The 16,605-nt window shown below is 45.3% G+C and overlaps 1 protein-coding gene across 2 annotated transcripts in view; it reads left to right on the forward strand.

The window, feature by feature from the left end:
* The window catches only part of BMPER (BMP binding endothelial regulator), a 232,619-nt gene that overhangs the window by 36,148 nt on the left and 179,866 nt on the right, over positions 1-16,605 (forward strand). Inside the window, exons 3-4 of one of the 2 annotated variants that reach the window (XM_025200608.1) lie at positions 5,383-5,482; positions 6,224-6,265. In XM_025200608.1, coding sequence (XP_025056393.1) covers positions 5,383-5,482; positions 6,224-6,265 — 142 coding nt within the window. The remainder of the gene's footprint in view (positions 1-5,382; positions 5,483-6,223; positions 6,266-16,605) is intronic. The other variant, XM_014518624.2, reaches the window with a different exon arrangement.

Raw genomic sequence — 16,605 nt, forward strand, 5'->3', positions numbered from 1 at the left:
TGGGTGGGTGGGTTACACACAAAATGTGGGAGGTGTCCCGGCCTCTCTGGCTGGTGCCCCCTTCTCTCCCCAGGCCAGTACCCGGGGGCCATGGCACCCTACCACCCCCCGCATCAGTACTCCACTGGGTAGGGCAGGGAGAAGCCAGCAGATCCTGCTGCATTTGCAATCTCTGCCACAGCCTTATACAGCACTAGCTAGCATACCACATGCTGGCTATGATCCATGCTGTGGGAGAGGGGAGGAAGGGCTCCCTGCTTAAGCAGGAAGTGGTGAAAGGGGAGGGGAAGGTGGGCACAGGGAATCCAGCAGACCCTGCTATGTCTGCAAGTCTGTGCTGGAGGAGCGCTGCCCAGGGAGCAGAGGGGAGAGGCCAGCCCTGCTGTGCAGCAGAGACCCCTGCCCAGCCCAGAGAGCATGCCGGGATGCTGAGGGTGTTTGGTTTATCTTAAACCAGCAAGGGGTCTGGGACAGATATTGCATAAACCGGTTTGAACCAAATCAGTTAAGTCTGATACCACATTCAACCAGGTTTATTGCAACCTGGTTTCAGCCATTTTCAAACTGGTTTATGTGCACTGAACATTTGTTCTGTTACAGGTTTCAACCAGTTTCTGATCACTTAAACTGGTTTATGTGTAATGTCTGTCCCTAGCCCATGAGTCCTGTATTTCTTTATGCACAGTGGCACCGCATCAGCAGGAGGGTGAAGAGTGCCCTTGCCTACACTAAGCACCCTAACCTGTAATCTAGTGTTTAGGGCGTTCTTATGGAAGATGACAGATATGGGTTTGAACCTTTCACAGGCTGAAGATAGTATTGAATCTAGGTCTCATTTCCTGGGCAAGCACCTTAATCACTAGGCTATTTGAAAAAAGCCTTGTAACATCGCCATTGTGTCCTCTTCTGGCCGTGTTTTAGAGGGAAGTGGCAGTCTGTGCTGCCCTGTGTGCTAAACTCAGTGCTTTATGTGGGTTTTAGGCATGTTCACCAGATTGAGCCCCTTGGAGTTTGATGGGATTCCTGGTTTGTGATGCCCAAACAGCTGTCAGTGTCAAAGTGACACTAAACTGCTTGGTTGAGATGGTGAGTGTTTTGGGCAACAGCAGGTGAAATACCTCAGGTATCTAAGTCCATGTACAGGCATTATGTTTCTATTGTGACAATTGCTGTTCTGCCAGTAGAAACTAGGAATGTACAAGTGTTCATTCAATTTCACCTTGAGGAAACATGTCCCATCTGGGAGAATGACACCTGGAATATTTCCCCTGCAAGAGATTTTCTCTCACAAGAATGGACACCTGTATGCTGCTTCCTTCCAGGTATGGGAGGGGAGTGAAGCATCAGAAACTGCCTAGTTTGGGGAATGGGCTGGGGGCTTTGCATTGCTGCTCCCTCCACTCCACTCCTGGGCTAGGGACAGACATTACACATAAACTGGTTTAAGTGATCAGAAACTGGTTTAAATCTGTAACAGAACAGATGTCCAGTGCACATAAACCAGTTTTAAAATGGCTGAAACTGGTTTGAGATAAACCTGGCTGAATGTAGTATCAGACTTAACTGATTTGGGTCAAATTGGTTTATGCAGTGTTTGTCCCAGACCCCTTCCTGGTTTAACTTAAACCAGAGTCTAGCATCCCAGGTTCTTTGCAGCCCTGGGGGGATGTGGGGTGGAGGTTTGCTTCAGAGCAGGGCTGGCCCTCTGCTCCCTAGCTGGAGCTCTGGCAGAGACTGCAGGCACAGCAGTGTCTGTCTGCTTCTGGTTGCCCCAGCCACCTCTCCACTTCTTGCTCAAGCAGGGATCCCCCCTCCCCTTTTCCATGGCAGAGACTGTAGCCAGTATGTGGCACGCTAGCTAATGCTGAGAGGTGTCTGTGTAAATCAGACAGGACAGACTTTTTGGAGCTAATCAACAGGTTAGCTGATAATGTCCCTCCATTCCTTCCATGGAAAAAGTTGTTTAAGGAGAGTTTGAACTAATGAGAGAGGCTTTTGTTTTCTTGATGGGGTGCTAAATGCTGTGTTACTACTCCCTGTGCAACTCCCTGCTGTGTAACTAAATGCTGTGCAACTCCCTGCTGGTCAGGAGCAGCGGGGGTGGGGGGGGAGGGGGAGGAACATCCTCCCAGGGCCTGGCCATGCCCCCCCTCAGCTCAGCATTATGGAAGGGAAGGGATCCATCCATGGCTGCTGAAAGAATTGGCCAGTGTCATAGCTGAGCCGCTGGCACAGCTGTTCGAGCACTCATGGTGCTCCAGCCAGGTCCCTGAGGACTGGAGAAGGGCCAATGTGGTGCCCATATTCAAGAAAGGGAGAAGGGATGAGCCAGGTAACTTTAGACCAGTCAGCCTTACCTCTATTCCTGGGAAAATGCTAGAGAAAATAATCAAAGAACACATTTGTGCTGGCCCAGCAGGGGAAACAATGCTGAGGGGAAACCAGCACGGGTTTGTCACATGTAGATCCTGCCTGACAAACCTTGTAGCCTTCTATGACCAGGTCACACACTGCCTGGACGAGGGAGCTGAGACTGGTGTCATCTTCCTGGACTTTAGGAAGGCCTTCGACACAGTTTCACACCCTAGCCTCATTGGGAATCTAGCAGACTGTGGAGTGGACGCCTACACAGTCAGGTGGGTGGCCAACTGGTTTAGGGACCGCACCCAGAGAGTGCTGGTGGATGCTTCCTTCTTGGCCTGGAGAGAGGTGGGCAGTGGGGTCCTGCAGGGTTTGGTCCTCGGACTGATATTATTCAATACCTTCATTAGCGATTTGGACGAGGGCGTGGAGAGCACCCTCGCCAAGTTCACTGATGATACCAAGTTATGGGGCAAAGTTAGTACACTGGAGGGCAGGGAGTAGATTCAGGAGGGCCTGGACAGGTTGGATCAATGGGGAGAGAGAAATAGGATGCAATTTAATAAAGATAAATGTAAGGTACTCCACCTGGGAAGGAGGAACCCTCAGCACACCTATAGGTTGGGGAGTGTCCTTCTCAGCAGCTCAGAGGCAGAGAGGGATCTTGGAGTCATAACTGACTCCACGATGAACATGAGCCAGCAGTGTAATGAGGCCATCAACAAGGCCAAATGCACCTTGTCGTGCATTAGCAGGTGCATGACTAATAGAACAAAGGAGGTGATGCTCCCCCTCTATGCGGCACTGGTCAGGCCGCAGTTGGAGTACTGTGTCCAGTTTTGGGCACTGCACTTCAAGAGGGATGTGGGGAATCTGGAGAGGGTCCAGAGGAGGGCCACTCGCATGATTAGTGGCCTTCGTGATAGACCCTATGGGGGGAGGTTGAGAGAACTGAATCTCTTCAGCCTTCACAAGAGATGGCTGAGGGGAGATCTTGTGACCGCCTATAAATTTATTAGGGGCTGTCAACGGGGAATAGGGGAAGCGCTGTTTACTAAGGCGCCCCAGGGAGTGAGTAGGAATAACGGGTGTAAACTAGTTGAGAGTGGATTTAGGTTAGACATTAGGAAGAAATTTTTCACTGTAAAGGTGGCCAGGATCTGGAATGGGTTTCCAAGAGAGGTGGTGCTATCACCTAGCTTGGAGGTCTTCAAGAGGAGGCTAGATAGTCACCTGGCTGGGGTCATCTGATCTCGGTCCTCTTTCCTGCCAGGGGCAGGGGGTCAGACACGATGATCCATTGTGGTCCCTTCCGACTCTACAATCTATGAATCTATGAATCTATGGAGGGCTGCTCTAGTGCCCCCCAGCTTCTAGCCTGAGCCACTGCAGGCATGTGCCTGCATTTCTGCTGTCCAGAGGGGATATCTGCGTGGTTACAAACTGGTTCAGCCTAGCCAGGTTAGACTAACATGCAAAGATTGAATGAATTCAGGCTCAGGGTTTTTGAATGTCTGTCCCTGCTCCAAAGACCAGGAGCAGACCAGAAGACAGTGCCCCTCACCTGTTCCCCAGATCAGAGGTCCTTGTTCTGGGGAAGGCTCAGGGAGGAATCTCCCTGGTCTGGGGAAGATGCAGAGACCCAGCAAGATGGGGTGGCTGCAGGCTGAACACCTGTACTGCTCCTGGAAAGATTTCTAGCCATGGAAATTTTTCAGAAATTGCTACTACTAGAAATAAACACCTGTTCATGACCTAAGCAGCTTCATTGGCCAGGGCATTGGCACATCTGGTCTTTTAGGAGCTTAAATTGTTTGCAGTGATTTTGTGGACTGCACGGATATCTCAATTCTGTGAAAGTTTCACTTTTGGCACTGGAGTGCTTTTTTGGATCTTTTTCTTATTCAGTAAGAATTATTCATTGCTTGTAATTCCTGCTTTGCAAATTCTGTATTTAAATACTAGAGCTTAAAATATCACACTTATATGACAACCACGTGAGTAGTGATAAACCTTATAGCCCTATTGAAATGCATCCCCATCTGATGGATTTTTAGTGTTGCTAAAACTCTCCCAGTTAGGCAACCTTCAGTATGATTCATTCTCAACAGACAAAAAAACATCTTTCCTGGGAGATCTTCAGATAAAGCTGCAATCACAAGTAAATGCACCTGTGTCGAAACAGAGATACAGGAAATCACTTAATTATGTATCTGATCCCATATCTGTTCATCAAAGCAATTGAGCATGTTGTTAAATTTATTATGATGCGAGTGCAGTATTTTGTATGTTTAAACTCCTACCATTTAAAAAATGACAGCAAATGGCAATGCTCTTAATGTTTTTATTTATGTGTATATTCATTAGATTTTTATACCATCCTTCCCAAGAAGGCTCTGGGTGGCTTACAGTAAAAGACATTCAAAAGAACCACAGCAGAATAATAAGGAAAGCCCATCCATTCCTGCCTTTCATGTTGAAACGGGCCTATTATCAGACAGTTATCCTTATGCCATGAACTTTTCATTAATATCTCCTCACATGGCATTTAGATTTCATTTTTTTTTAAACTAAATCCATTCAAGACTAACTTTGCCGTTATTTGGGTTGGAGCGTTAGACTGTTGCATTTTAATTTACTGGTCTCTTTAGGACTGTAGTACAATCGTGCACAAATATTTTTATTCCCACAAGGAAGGCTTGGACCAGGGATTCTCATAGCCTGAAATACAGTTTATACAAATATTATCTTTTTTGCACTGCACAAAAAAGTAATACATTTCCTTTGGCATCACTTTATCTAGGTTAGATGTCCTTTGAAAGTCATGATTCCCTCCCCTCCGCTCGTCTGCTTTATGTTTACCATAAAGAAGAATGTCTGTTTCTACAAGGAGAGAAAATTATTTTGAATCACAAGCAAGGGAGTTGTGACTTGATAACTCTGTATTTTGCCTTTTGAGTGGCAAGAAACAGAGATCAATGTTTACTTTTGCCTTTAATATCTTTTGCCTTTTTTGTCTAGAATAAAGAAGTGACATGCAAACGAGAGAAGTGCCCAACACTTTCCAAGGAGTGTGCTCTGGTCGTTAAGCAGAGAGGAGCCTGCTGCGAGCGATGCAAAGGTGCAGTTCTCTTCATCTATTCTCTCTCTCTCTCATTTTCTCATCTTTTTAAATTTATTTTTCTGGGTGTAGAGTGAAATCAAAAGCTTTGCAGTGGTGGATTACAATATATAATCCAGGCCTGATATCAGTTAAAAATTATTCATTTGAAGAGACCATATAGGTTATAAAGAGATATAGTAGAACATCTGAATGTGTTAGTTTCCAAGTTATCACAGAAGTTTTCTATTCCATTTGTCTATTTCATTATTGCAGTATTACTCAGTTCTTTTGAAATTATAATCTTATTATTCCAAGAAGGAAGGTTGCAAGTGTGAACCTAAGAACTCTGAACCAGATGGAAATAAAAGCTTAGTAGACTTAGTGGAACAGATTCCAAATGTTTGGCAGAACTGATAAATTTTCCATCAGAGGATGAATAATGCTTACTGCTAAAGGGAGATAGATACCTTATTATCTAGGCTTGCTGCATTCCCAGTCTGTCTCCCAAATAATTCCTTGCTTCATTTGAATGAATGCTCCATTCTCTGTTGCAGAAGTTGATTTCTGCATATGTTTTGTTGTTTGTTAACTCACACTGCCTCCATAAGAAGCTGCTCAGTGAAAAGCAAGCTGATAACAGGTCCAAGCACTCAAATGATCCCCTATGCTTTTTGCCCAGTTTGACAGAGATTTCATATTTCACACCTCTGATCTTGGAAGTTTCTGACTGAATGGAAATTTTTTGTCTCCTTTTCATAGTGAATACATATACGGATGCTTTTTCAACTTGCTTTCAGACAAGTAAGCCTTATCTGTTTAATGAAGATAACCTAAAGGGCAGTTAAGCAAATAGCACAGAAGCTACAGCTACTGCTCAATTTCTGCTCAAAACAGCAAGGAAACTACCTCCATCCCACGTGGTGAATAGGGATAAGACATGAACAGCAACACGAAAATCACTATAACCCTTTTTCCATATGCACTTAAACAAAAGTAATGTACTGATTTGCTGGATGCTACCTGAATCTGATAATAGTTTAACATACATTTTCCAAAAAAAGAGATCTGTACAGCACTGCAAACAATGCAATTATTTCTTAGCTAGCATAGATTCATAGATTCATAGATGTTAGGGTCGGAAGGGACCTCAATAGATCATCGAGTCCGACCCTCTGCATAGGCAGGAAAGAGGGCTGGGTTCAGATGACCCCAGCTAGATGCTTATCTAACCTCCTCTGGTAGGTCCCCACCTCCCCTGGGAGCCCGCTCCAGACCCTGGCCACTTGAACTGTGAAGAAGTTCCTCCTAATGTCCAATCTAAATCTGCTCTCTGCTAGCTTGTGGCCATTATTTCTTGTAACCCCCGGGGGCGCCTTGGTGAATAAATACTCACCAATTCCCTTCTGTGTCCCCGTGATGAACTTATAGGCAGCCACAAGGTCGCCTCTCAACCTTCTCTTGCGGAGGCTGAAAAGGTCCAGTTTCTCCAGTCTCTCCTCGTAGGGCTTGGTCTGCAGGCCCTTAACCATATGAGTGGCCCTTCTCTGGACCCTCTCCAGGTTATCCGCATCCCTCTTGAATTGCGGCGCCCAGAATTGCACGCAGTACTCCAACTGCGGTCTGACCAGCGCCCGATAGAGGGGAAGTATCACCTCCTTGGACCTATTCATCATGCATCTGCTGATGCACGATAAAGTGCCATTGGCTTTTCTGATGGCTTCGTCACACTGCCGATTCATGTTCATCTTAGAGTCCACTAGGACTCCAAGATCCCTTTCCACTTCCATGCCACCCAGCAGGTCATTCCCTAGGCTGTAGGTGTGCTGGACATTTTTCCTCCCTAGGTGCAGCACTTTGCATTTCTCCTTGTTGAACTGCATTCTGTTGTTTTCTGCCCACTTGTCCAACCTGTCCAGGTCTGCTTGCAGCTGTTCCCTGCCCTCTGGCATGTCCACTTCTCCCCATAGCTTTGTGTTATCTGCAAACTTGGACAGAGTACATTTCACTCCCTCGTCCAAGTCGCTGATGAAGACATTAAAGAGTATCGGTCCAAGGACCGAGCCCTGCGGGACTGCCCACGCCCTTCCAGGTCGAAGCTGACCTATCCACCATGACTCTCTGGGTGCGACCCTCCAGCCAATTCGCCACCCACCGGACTGTGTAGTAATCCAAGTCACAGCCTCTTAACTTGTTCACCAGCACTTTCCATCTTGACAGTGCTTCAGAGATAGAATGAACTAATTCTTAAATAACTAGTTTTTTTGGCTCATACATAAATTGTGGTAGCATGCTCATTACAGGATTACAACACTTATCCGAATTAGAAATGTAATTAAATTAAATAGAAAATGTGTCTTTTTTATAGTGACCTAGTGAGATAATATGCCAGAACACATTATAAGCATGTTGAAAGATTGCTGAAAAGTACCCAGTTGATGAAGTGAAGAATTTCTGATTCAGCCAGGTTTTGCTTTTTTTCTGTTCCGTGGTGGTATTAGAGGGTCCTTTGGGCAGGGAATAGAAAGAGATAAATTGCTGGAGATTTCTGAATCCAAAACCCAATGCAAACATTTTACCACCCTCCTGGAAGAAATATAAGGGCAGGAAAACAGATTATACTTTAAATTCAGACAGAAGAGATTTGATGGATGTGTATTTTTTCTGGATGGTTAAAGGCATTTGACAGTGGATCTATACATGCTTTGCTTTTACGGCACAGATTTCAATTTTTGAGTTTGCCCAGAAAACTTGAATTCACAGAATTGTCTAAATCTCTATCACTTAAATAAAAAATTATAGGGAGAGGCCCATCTGAAAATGACACTGAAATTTAAAATATTGCTGAAAAATGTGGGAACATATAGTTAGGAATTTCACTGACAAAAGAAATAAATTATGTTCAGCTTTAGTTTAGGAGGAAGTTCCTAATGTCTGGTTTGACATGTTTGGAGATTGCCTCTCTGTCTTTGTATCAGGCCCAGAACTGGCATTTTGCTTATAAATAAAATGAATGTGCCAACCTGAAGGAAGGTTAACATTATAAAATGAAGGGTTCTGACACTATAGCCGCTGATGCAGCTCCTAAACATTTCTTGGCTATTGCTTTGGTGGCAATGAGGACATAGCTCTAAAAGTGCTGTAAGCCTTTTTCCTGCTAATGGTTGCATGCTGTGATCTAGTCCCTGCCTTCTATTTGTATAATAGCTATTTAAAAAACATTTTTTCCCTTTCTACTTAAAAATAAAACAAGCAAACAAATTAGGGGTGCACTGATAGAGATTTTTGGGGCCGATATCAATAGCTGATTTTTGGGGCTAGGGCAGACACTGCCCAGCTAGGGCAGGGTGCAGGATGGAGCCGCAGCTTGTCCAGAGGGGCTCAGGGGAGTGGCTCCCACTGCTGCGTGCACCCTGGGAGGGCACGGGTGGGGGGCATATGCCCCTTGAATCTCTACATGGGGCAGGGCAGCTGCTGCTGCGGGCTGGGGCCAGGGCAGCGCCAGGCTCTTCCTGGTGGGGGCTGAGCTGGGTTGCATTCAGGATGGGCAGCGACTCTGGGAGGGGGGCCATGGGGGGGCTGCAGCCGCCCCACAATTCGCCATAGTCCCCCCAACTCCCCTCCCAGTGCTGCCACTGCTGCCCATCCCTAGTGCATCCTGGCCCAGCCCCGGCCCCAGCTTGCAGCCGCAGCTGCCCACCTCCCGGTGCAGATCTGGGGGCACCTGTTCCCCCCGTGCCCTCCCGGCGTGTGCACAGTGGTGGGAACAACCCTCCCCCTGTATCCCCCAAACAAGCTGTGGCTCTATCCTGTGCCCCGCCCTAGCTGTGCAACACCTGCCCTAGCCCCTGCCTCAGCCCTACTCCCTCCCTGACCTTGGGGGCCTTGATCTGCCCCCACTACGCCCCTCTCCCCATCCACCACAACAGACTTACCAGCTGCATACAGCTCTCCAAGCTGCTGGGCTGTGCTTCTCATCACCTATGTGCTGCACTGTGGCTGCATGCATGCATGGGCCATTTATTGGCCACATTATTGGCCACATCAGGCTGATTTCTGATACAGCCAATTTTCTTTATATCACTGCTGATCTGATATTGGACCAATGTATTGATGCACCTCTAAAACAAATGGAATAGAAAAACAGCCTTTGTGATTGGAAAGAAAATGAGTAGCAGGTAAAAGCTCCTGAGATTAAAAACCAATATGTTATCTGTAAAACTTCAACCAAGTTTTATCCAAGTAATAATTCAATGGTCTAGATTCATAATTAATATATTAAACTGTATGGGCCAGGAGCAGTCCGAGGCCCTTTTTTCGCGTGGCGGGCTGTGACCAGCAGCCCGGACACGCCGGGTCGGGGAAGGCAGGCGGCACGCTAGAATTAGGCACGGACGCTGAATGGTTGTTTAAGATTGTTTACTTACACCGTAGATGGTCATGGTGTAGGTTGGAAAGCTTCCAGGAATACTTTGCTTAAATCCTAGTTTTAGGACTTGGACAGAGCTCTGGATTCACTCACACAAAGTTTTCAAGGCTCCGTGGAACTTTGGCACGCAGGGAAGGGTACGTCGAGGGATTGTTCGGCGATGGGGAGAGCTGCAATGAAGAAATGCACCCTGCAAAGAAAGCTACAAACGGCGGGAAAATAATTTAGTAGTGCCGAAGCGCACACAAACAAAAAATCACACCCTTGGGTTGTGACATAAACTTGTGCTGTACTTTAAGCATTTGAGTACTTTGGTTGGAAACTCTATGGGGCAGCCATCTTTTTTGTTCTGTGTTTGTATAGCACTTAGGCTAGGTACAGACATTAAAAAAGCCAAGGCAGAACCAATCTTAGTTATGCTGTTGCTGCAAGTGGTGTAGTTTAGACCGGCAGCGAACAGAACACACATTTGGTGCCCCAAATTTATGTTTTGTTACAAATATAGACTGGTTTCTGATCATTTATACTAGTAAAAGTGTAATGTCTGTAACTGGCCTGTGTAATGGAGGCCTGGTCAAGGGCTGGGGAGCTTAAGCATTACAGTTAAAAAATGCAAATACAAATAAACATGGGGAACCCCATTGATTTCAGTGAAACTGAAGATGGGTTTGTAATTTGACACAGACACAAGTATATTGCTAAACTTGGGGGAGGGATAGGATGTCATACTTCTTATATATATGGTCTGGCAAAGGTATTCTAAAAACTTTATACTCTGAAATAATAAACCTTTGTTCAGTATGTCCTTTTGTAACGGATGTTTATAAAAATAGATTTGGCAGCTTTTTTGTATTTAGATGGACCGAGATATGTAATTTTAATTTGGGGCACTCTCCATCTCTAATGACAAATTATTTATTTTCTGAATAAGTTTTGTTACTAGATCAGAGGTGGTTAAATCATGCTTATTATCACTGTGAGCCATAATCCTACTAATGCTTCCATGTTCCTAGTCATATGCAACTTCTATGGATATGCAAAGATATAATCACTGGCCAGATATAAGATATAAAGGCATTTGTTGCTCTGGGCATGTTTTATCTTGTTCTAAGTTGTCCCATGCTCTCTTTTTCTTTTTCCATATGCAATTTGATCTTTTTTTGTTTTTGTTAAATACTGGATGCTAATTTTAAAATTGTTTTATTAATGAATTTAGTGTTTATTAAATATGCTTCACAGATACATTTAAAAATGAAATATTGTGCTATGGAATAGGACAGGCAAGAATTCTGCTCTTCCTGAATATGAAATTTTCAGTTACTATAATTAATTATGAGTTTTTGAAGTGACATTAAAACATACATTTTGGGATTTTAAGCCAGGTTCTAATTATAGCTACAAGGGTGTGTTTATGCAGGGAAGTTAATGGATAGGAATCTAGAATGTGAATATACAGTATACTAGCTGTATATGTTAGTTCCATGATAACTTCCTATATGGATACAGTTTTTCTACACTGTGCTCTGTGCACTGGGTTTCTGCCGCTAGAGCCCTGTGAAGCCTCCAAGACCCCAGGTAAGGATGGTGGGGCCAGCCTAGGTGCTAACCCCAGGCTCCTCTACCTCACCTGGGGTAACTTGCCACGTGCCAGAGCACGCATGCATGGGCATTCCCTAAGGACAAATAGCAGTGGCACAACTATGTGCTGCTTTTATTTGTCCCTGGAGAAACCATGTGTACATGTGTTTGGATGCACCCCTGGTGGCTATGGCAGAAGCAGCTGGATTTGCACTATTAGTGCAGGGCTGAAACAATTCAGAGCACTTTGTATAGCTTCTTAGTGCTGTGTGCATTTCACTCAACTAAGATGTAAACAAAAGAGACCAATAAGCCTCTAAGAATGTTTTATTCAAATGAACTGATAAATAGAAACCAGAAATGGAATACTAGATTCTCAGTGTCTGCAGATTTGTCTCTACTTAGAATTTTAGTTTGCTACTGACTGTGACATTTTTCACATATGAAGATATATTTAAATATATCTATGTATGGAATTTGCAGTTTGTTTAAACTCGGCCAACAAGTTTATTGTTAGTGAAATATGGCTGAATTTGCAAGAGCTTTTTGGCCTGATCTGGTATTTCTGCATTAGTTTGCCTGAGCTTTTCCCTGAGGAATAATTTATCAAAAATTAAATAGAACATGTCTTGTGACTGTGCTTTCTTTTTGCTGATGTTTATTTTTCATGCCAATAGAAAGGTTACTTTTTACCTCATAGGAGGAGGGAAAGAAAGAAAAATAGGAGAAGAAAGATGATGTAGAAAACGGGGACAAAGAGCCAATCTGTAGTATGTCACTCTCTTGCTTTCTCTTGGGACTTCAGGAAATGACTTGTCTATAAAATTCCCATTAGCCTAAAAGAAGCAAAAAATCCTGCTGGAATGTTGTTAGGCAATGTCAAGTTGAATAATAAAGGCTTGTTTTTAATGAACTTCTGAAGATACTGCCTAAGTATTAGTACTTTGAGCCTGTCTTTTCCAGCCAATTTTGCCTTTTTGATTATATTGTCATGTGTTGCTGGGGAAAGTGAGGGAAAAGCATTCATTAAAACACCATACACAGAGTGAGATACCAAGTAGCTTATTGACTATTGGCTTGTCTGTGTGGCAAATAGAACCAGCATAACTAAATGGATTACAATTCACACATTAAGTTTTTTTTCCAGATCTAGTCTTTGAATAGAATAAGAGTGCTCTATTACAAACAAACACATCATACATTATATTATATTATTTTAAACTTAGGTATTTTAATCTTAAATATGTATGGCATTTGCTGAATTGACTTGAAATAGCTAAAGGTACAAATTGCAACTGATTTAGTTATTTTGTTTGCATTTACAGCTTAGATAAAGACCTACATCTAGATTTAGAGAATGGAGAATGAGTGGGTCTTTATCAGGTTGCTAGTAGGTAACAAGCATTTTCATTTTATATACAACAATAGACTGGCTTCAAAAGATTTAGTGGTTTGGTTTGCTGCAGATAAGCAACCTAAACCTTGCATACTTATTTGGGACTTATCTGAACAGTTTGGTTCCAGATAGATATAGAAGCAAACCCACAACTAACTGAAAGTTAATATTTTACATTAATAAAACAGGAAAGTCATAGAAGAGACTGGAAATTAGGGTCAGGTTCTCAATGGGTGTAAATCATCATTGGTCTGTTAAAATAAACCCAGCCGAATGCAGGGTAGATTTGCACTTCATCGACTTAGCTAAATCAGAGATGCATAAGCTTTGATAAACAGTAGCTTACTTCTGACCTGTTGCTTATGAAAGCTTATGCATGTCTGATTTTGTCAGTCTGTAAGGTACAAATCTACTCTGCCTTCTGCCTGACATCAGACTCATATGGCTAACTACTTCTTTCTGAAATCAAAACTACCCAGGGGTGACTGGTGCATCCTGAGTCTGAGGGGGCACAATTTGTGGGCAGGCCCAGGGCCCAGGGGTGGGCCAAAAGCCCTATATCCACTCCTGTACTTCTGTGCTGTGGCTTATTGCCCCCACAACATTCCACTGGCCCATGCGGTAAAAAAAACTGCCCCATCCTGAGTGGTGCTCAGTCAGGGGCCAATCTCAGGAGGGGCGCATGCCTCCCCATATCTCCCCTACCAGTCACCTGTGAAACTAGCTCATTCTTTCCATTGTGCTTTAAGTAAGTACTTAAGCTGCATGTGAAGAGGAATTTAGTGTTTATGTACACAAGTAAGTATTCAGGCTCTGTTTGGATAAAATCAAGGACGGCCAGGAGTTTTTCCCCCCATCCCAGTGCTGGATAGAGGATGTAACAATTAACATAATGATGTTATTTGCTAGAAATTAAAAAGATTTTTAGGATCTTAAAAAAGCATTCCATTGTAGTCAGTTGTGCAGAATGAAGTGTGACGCTTTCATTGATATCATTTTATGTGAGGTAATTAAATGTGGTTCATGTTCAGTTATGTAGTTGCTAGAATTCTACCTGGTTAAATAAGCTTATTGAAGCAGAAAGCTTTTATTCAGCTGATTTTGGAATCTCAGAGTCTCAGAAACTTTCATAGTGTGATTAAGTGGGTTCAGAAAATCTTGCCTTCCCTGCGTTTGCTGAGACAGGAATATTGAAAGTAGTTCTGAGAGACTAGCCAATATGTAGGCTTTTTTTTCAGTTTGAAAAAATGCTTTGTGGGTTCAGGTTTGGGAAGTATAGAAGGCATACAGTTATGGGAGAGAACACACTGCTGGTCAAGGAGCAATGACATTCTTGCCTGCACTGCTGCAATGTGGGGGTGTACCTAGGGCAAGGTGATTGGGGTAAGCACACCAGTCATCAATTTGGGGGGGGCTGGGAGCAGGCAGAAAAAAAAAGCTTCTGGAGCAGTTGGATGATTGTACTAGTGGTGTATCAGCAGCTGGAAGCCACTGGTACTCCAGGTGCCCAGTGGCAGAGCTAGTAGCATCTGTGGGAGGATTGGTGGGATCGGGGGGCTGGTGGAGTCCATGGCGGGGATTGGCAGGGATCAGGGAGCTAGTGTGGTTTGCTAGGAGGCTTAGGGGATCTGGGGGGAATACAGGGTCCATGGGTGTTGTTGGGGTCCAGAAAGGTTTGGTGGGATCAGGGGGACTCGCAGTCTGCAGAGGGTGGAGCTTCAGGGAATGGTGGGCCTTATCACCCCCCCCACCCCCGCCCAGAGCAGGGGCTGTTTAGTCTCCCAAACCTCCCACCCCCAAATGAACAATTCTCCCCATCCTGCCTGCCCTCCCCTGCACCCTGACTTAATTTGATCAGCTCCTGGCACTGAGAGTGGCTTGTGGGATGGGGGGCTTTGGCAGGCTCAGGGAGGCTGGCTGGTCCATCTGGAGGTGGGGGAGGGGCTAGAGGGGGGTGTAAAAATAGCTGGGTGCCAGGTAAGAAAAGCACACCCCTAGGACTGGGGCTAGCAGCTGGGTTATTCCAGCTATGGGGTTGTGCTGGGAGCTGTACAGAAGTTCATTTAGATTGGTCTTGCTGGACGCAATCTAAGTTAGACTACATCCAAAGTAGGGTTAATTTAGATCAGGTTGGCCATTTTTAGGCTCATCTAAACTTCCTGAATGTTTGTACAGTTTGTACTTAGATCCACCTAACTAGAGCTCTAAGTGTAAGGCCTTGCCTTGCCTTTTCGAAAAGGATGCTTTTTTATCAAGAAACTATCATTAAATATGTTTATTAGAAAACAAAACAGGTTTTCTATGAAAAGGTTAAAAACAAAAAAGAGTGCATTTCTCAAACTAAAAAATACGCTTTTTTTGGAAGTACACATTGGCGATGAGTGCAGATGACATATACTATGTATCCTGGTTAATTGCGCAATTAATTTAGACCGGTACACATGCAAAGTATTAACTATCACACCATTTAAAGGTCCATCTAGCTATAAAATTAAAGATGGAAAATGTGTAATAACTTTATATCTGGTTTCTATCTAGCTTTAAATTGTATGTCTAGCATCTGATGGAGCTTCCAGCCACATTGCCAGCTCCTGGGGCACTATGCGCTGCCACAGTTAGGAGTCCATCATCTGTGGTACTTTGCTTAGGCCCCAGAAGAGCCCCATACCTGCCAGTGGGGGCCAGGGCACTGGGTGAGGCCCTGGACAACCTCCTCCTCCTGCAGTCTCTGCTTCAGCCCACCTGCCCCACTGCCCACACACCTCTTACCCCCTGTCCATCCCCAGCACAACTTTCAGGACAAGCACATGTTTGAAACAAAAAAACTTTATTTCCCTCACAACACCCACCCCCATCCCTCTCCCCTCCCCACTCAACAGAGTCCCCTCCCCAACAAACACACCCCTTTCCCCTCCCTCCCCAACAAACGGAGCCCCCTCCCCCTCCCTTCCCACCCACCAGCAATAAAAAACCCGCTTTCAACATCAAAACAATTTACAAGGTCTATGTTTTTGTCCCAGAGTTGGGGACAGTGGGGTTGGGAGGGACCTAGGGTACAGAGCCTAGGGTCAGGTGCCCAGCACCCCAGCCTCAGACCATTCCCCTTCGGGTTTGGGGGCTGCAGTAACCGCAGCTGGTGGTGGCCTCATGCTGTGGCCACCTGGGAAGGTGCTCCCTGAGGGTGGGCAGCTCCCCCTCTGCCCTCGTGCAGCCTCAGTGTCCCTGTGAGATAGTTTAGGTCCTTAGGTGCACGGTGCAGGGCAGAGCAGTGGGGCTGGGCCCAGGCAGGTGGTAGCAGGTCTGGGGCTGGGGCTGGGCCAGGGGGTTGGCCTGTTGCAAGTTGGTGGATGGGACCCAGGGGCCCTGCGGCACCATGGGTAGGGGCCAGGCAGCAGGGGGCATGGACATGACCACCAGGGCCAGGATAGTGTTTAGGCTCGGTGGTCAGCATCTTTGGCTTCCACTGCCTGGATGACCACCTGCTGCTGGAGCAGCTCAGTGCATTCCCACTCCAGGCCTTCCATCCACCTACAGTGCTTCCACTGTGCTTGGTCCTGTGCCTCCTCCTGGGTAGTGTTCCAGGCAGTGTCCTCTGCCTGCCAGGCCTGCTCCCATGCCTCCTGCTCCTCTGCCAATGACACCAGCTGCTAGAGCAGGATGGTCCTATCCAGGGTGCACTGCTGGTGCAGCTGATGCATCCATATGGCTCCAGCACTGGATGGAGGCAACCTGGAGCCTGCA

The sequence above is a fragment of the Alligator sinensis genome, unplaced genomic scaffold, assembly GCF_000455745.1.
Source record: "Alligator sinensis unplaced genomic scaffold, ASM45574v1 scaffold86_1, whole genome shotgun sequence".
Taxonomy (NCBI): Eukaryota; Metazoa; Chordata; order Crocodylia; family Alligatoridae; genus Alligator; species Alligator sinensis.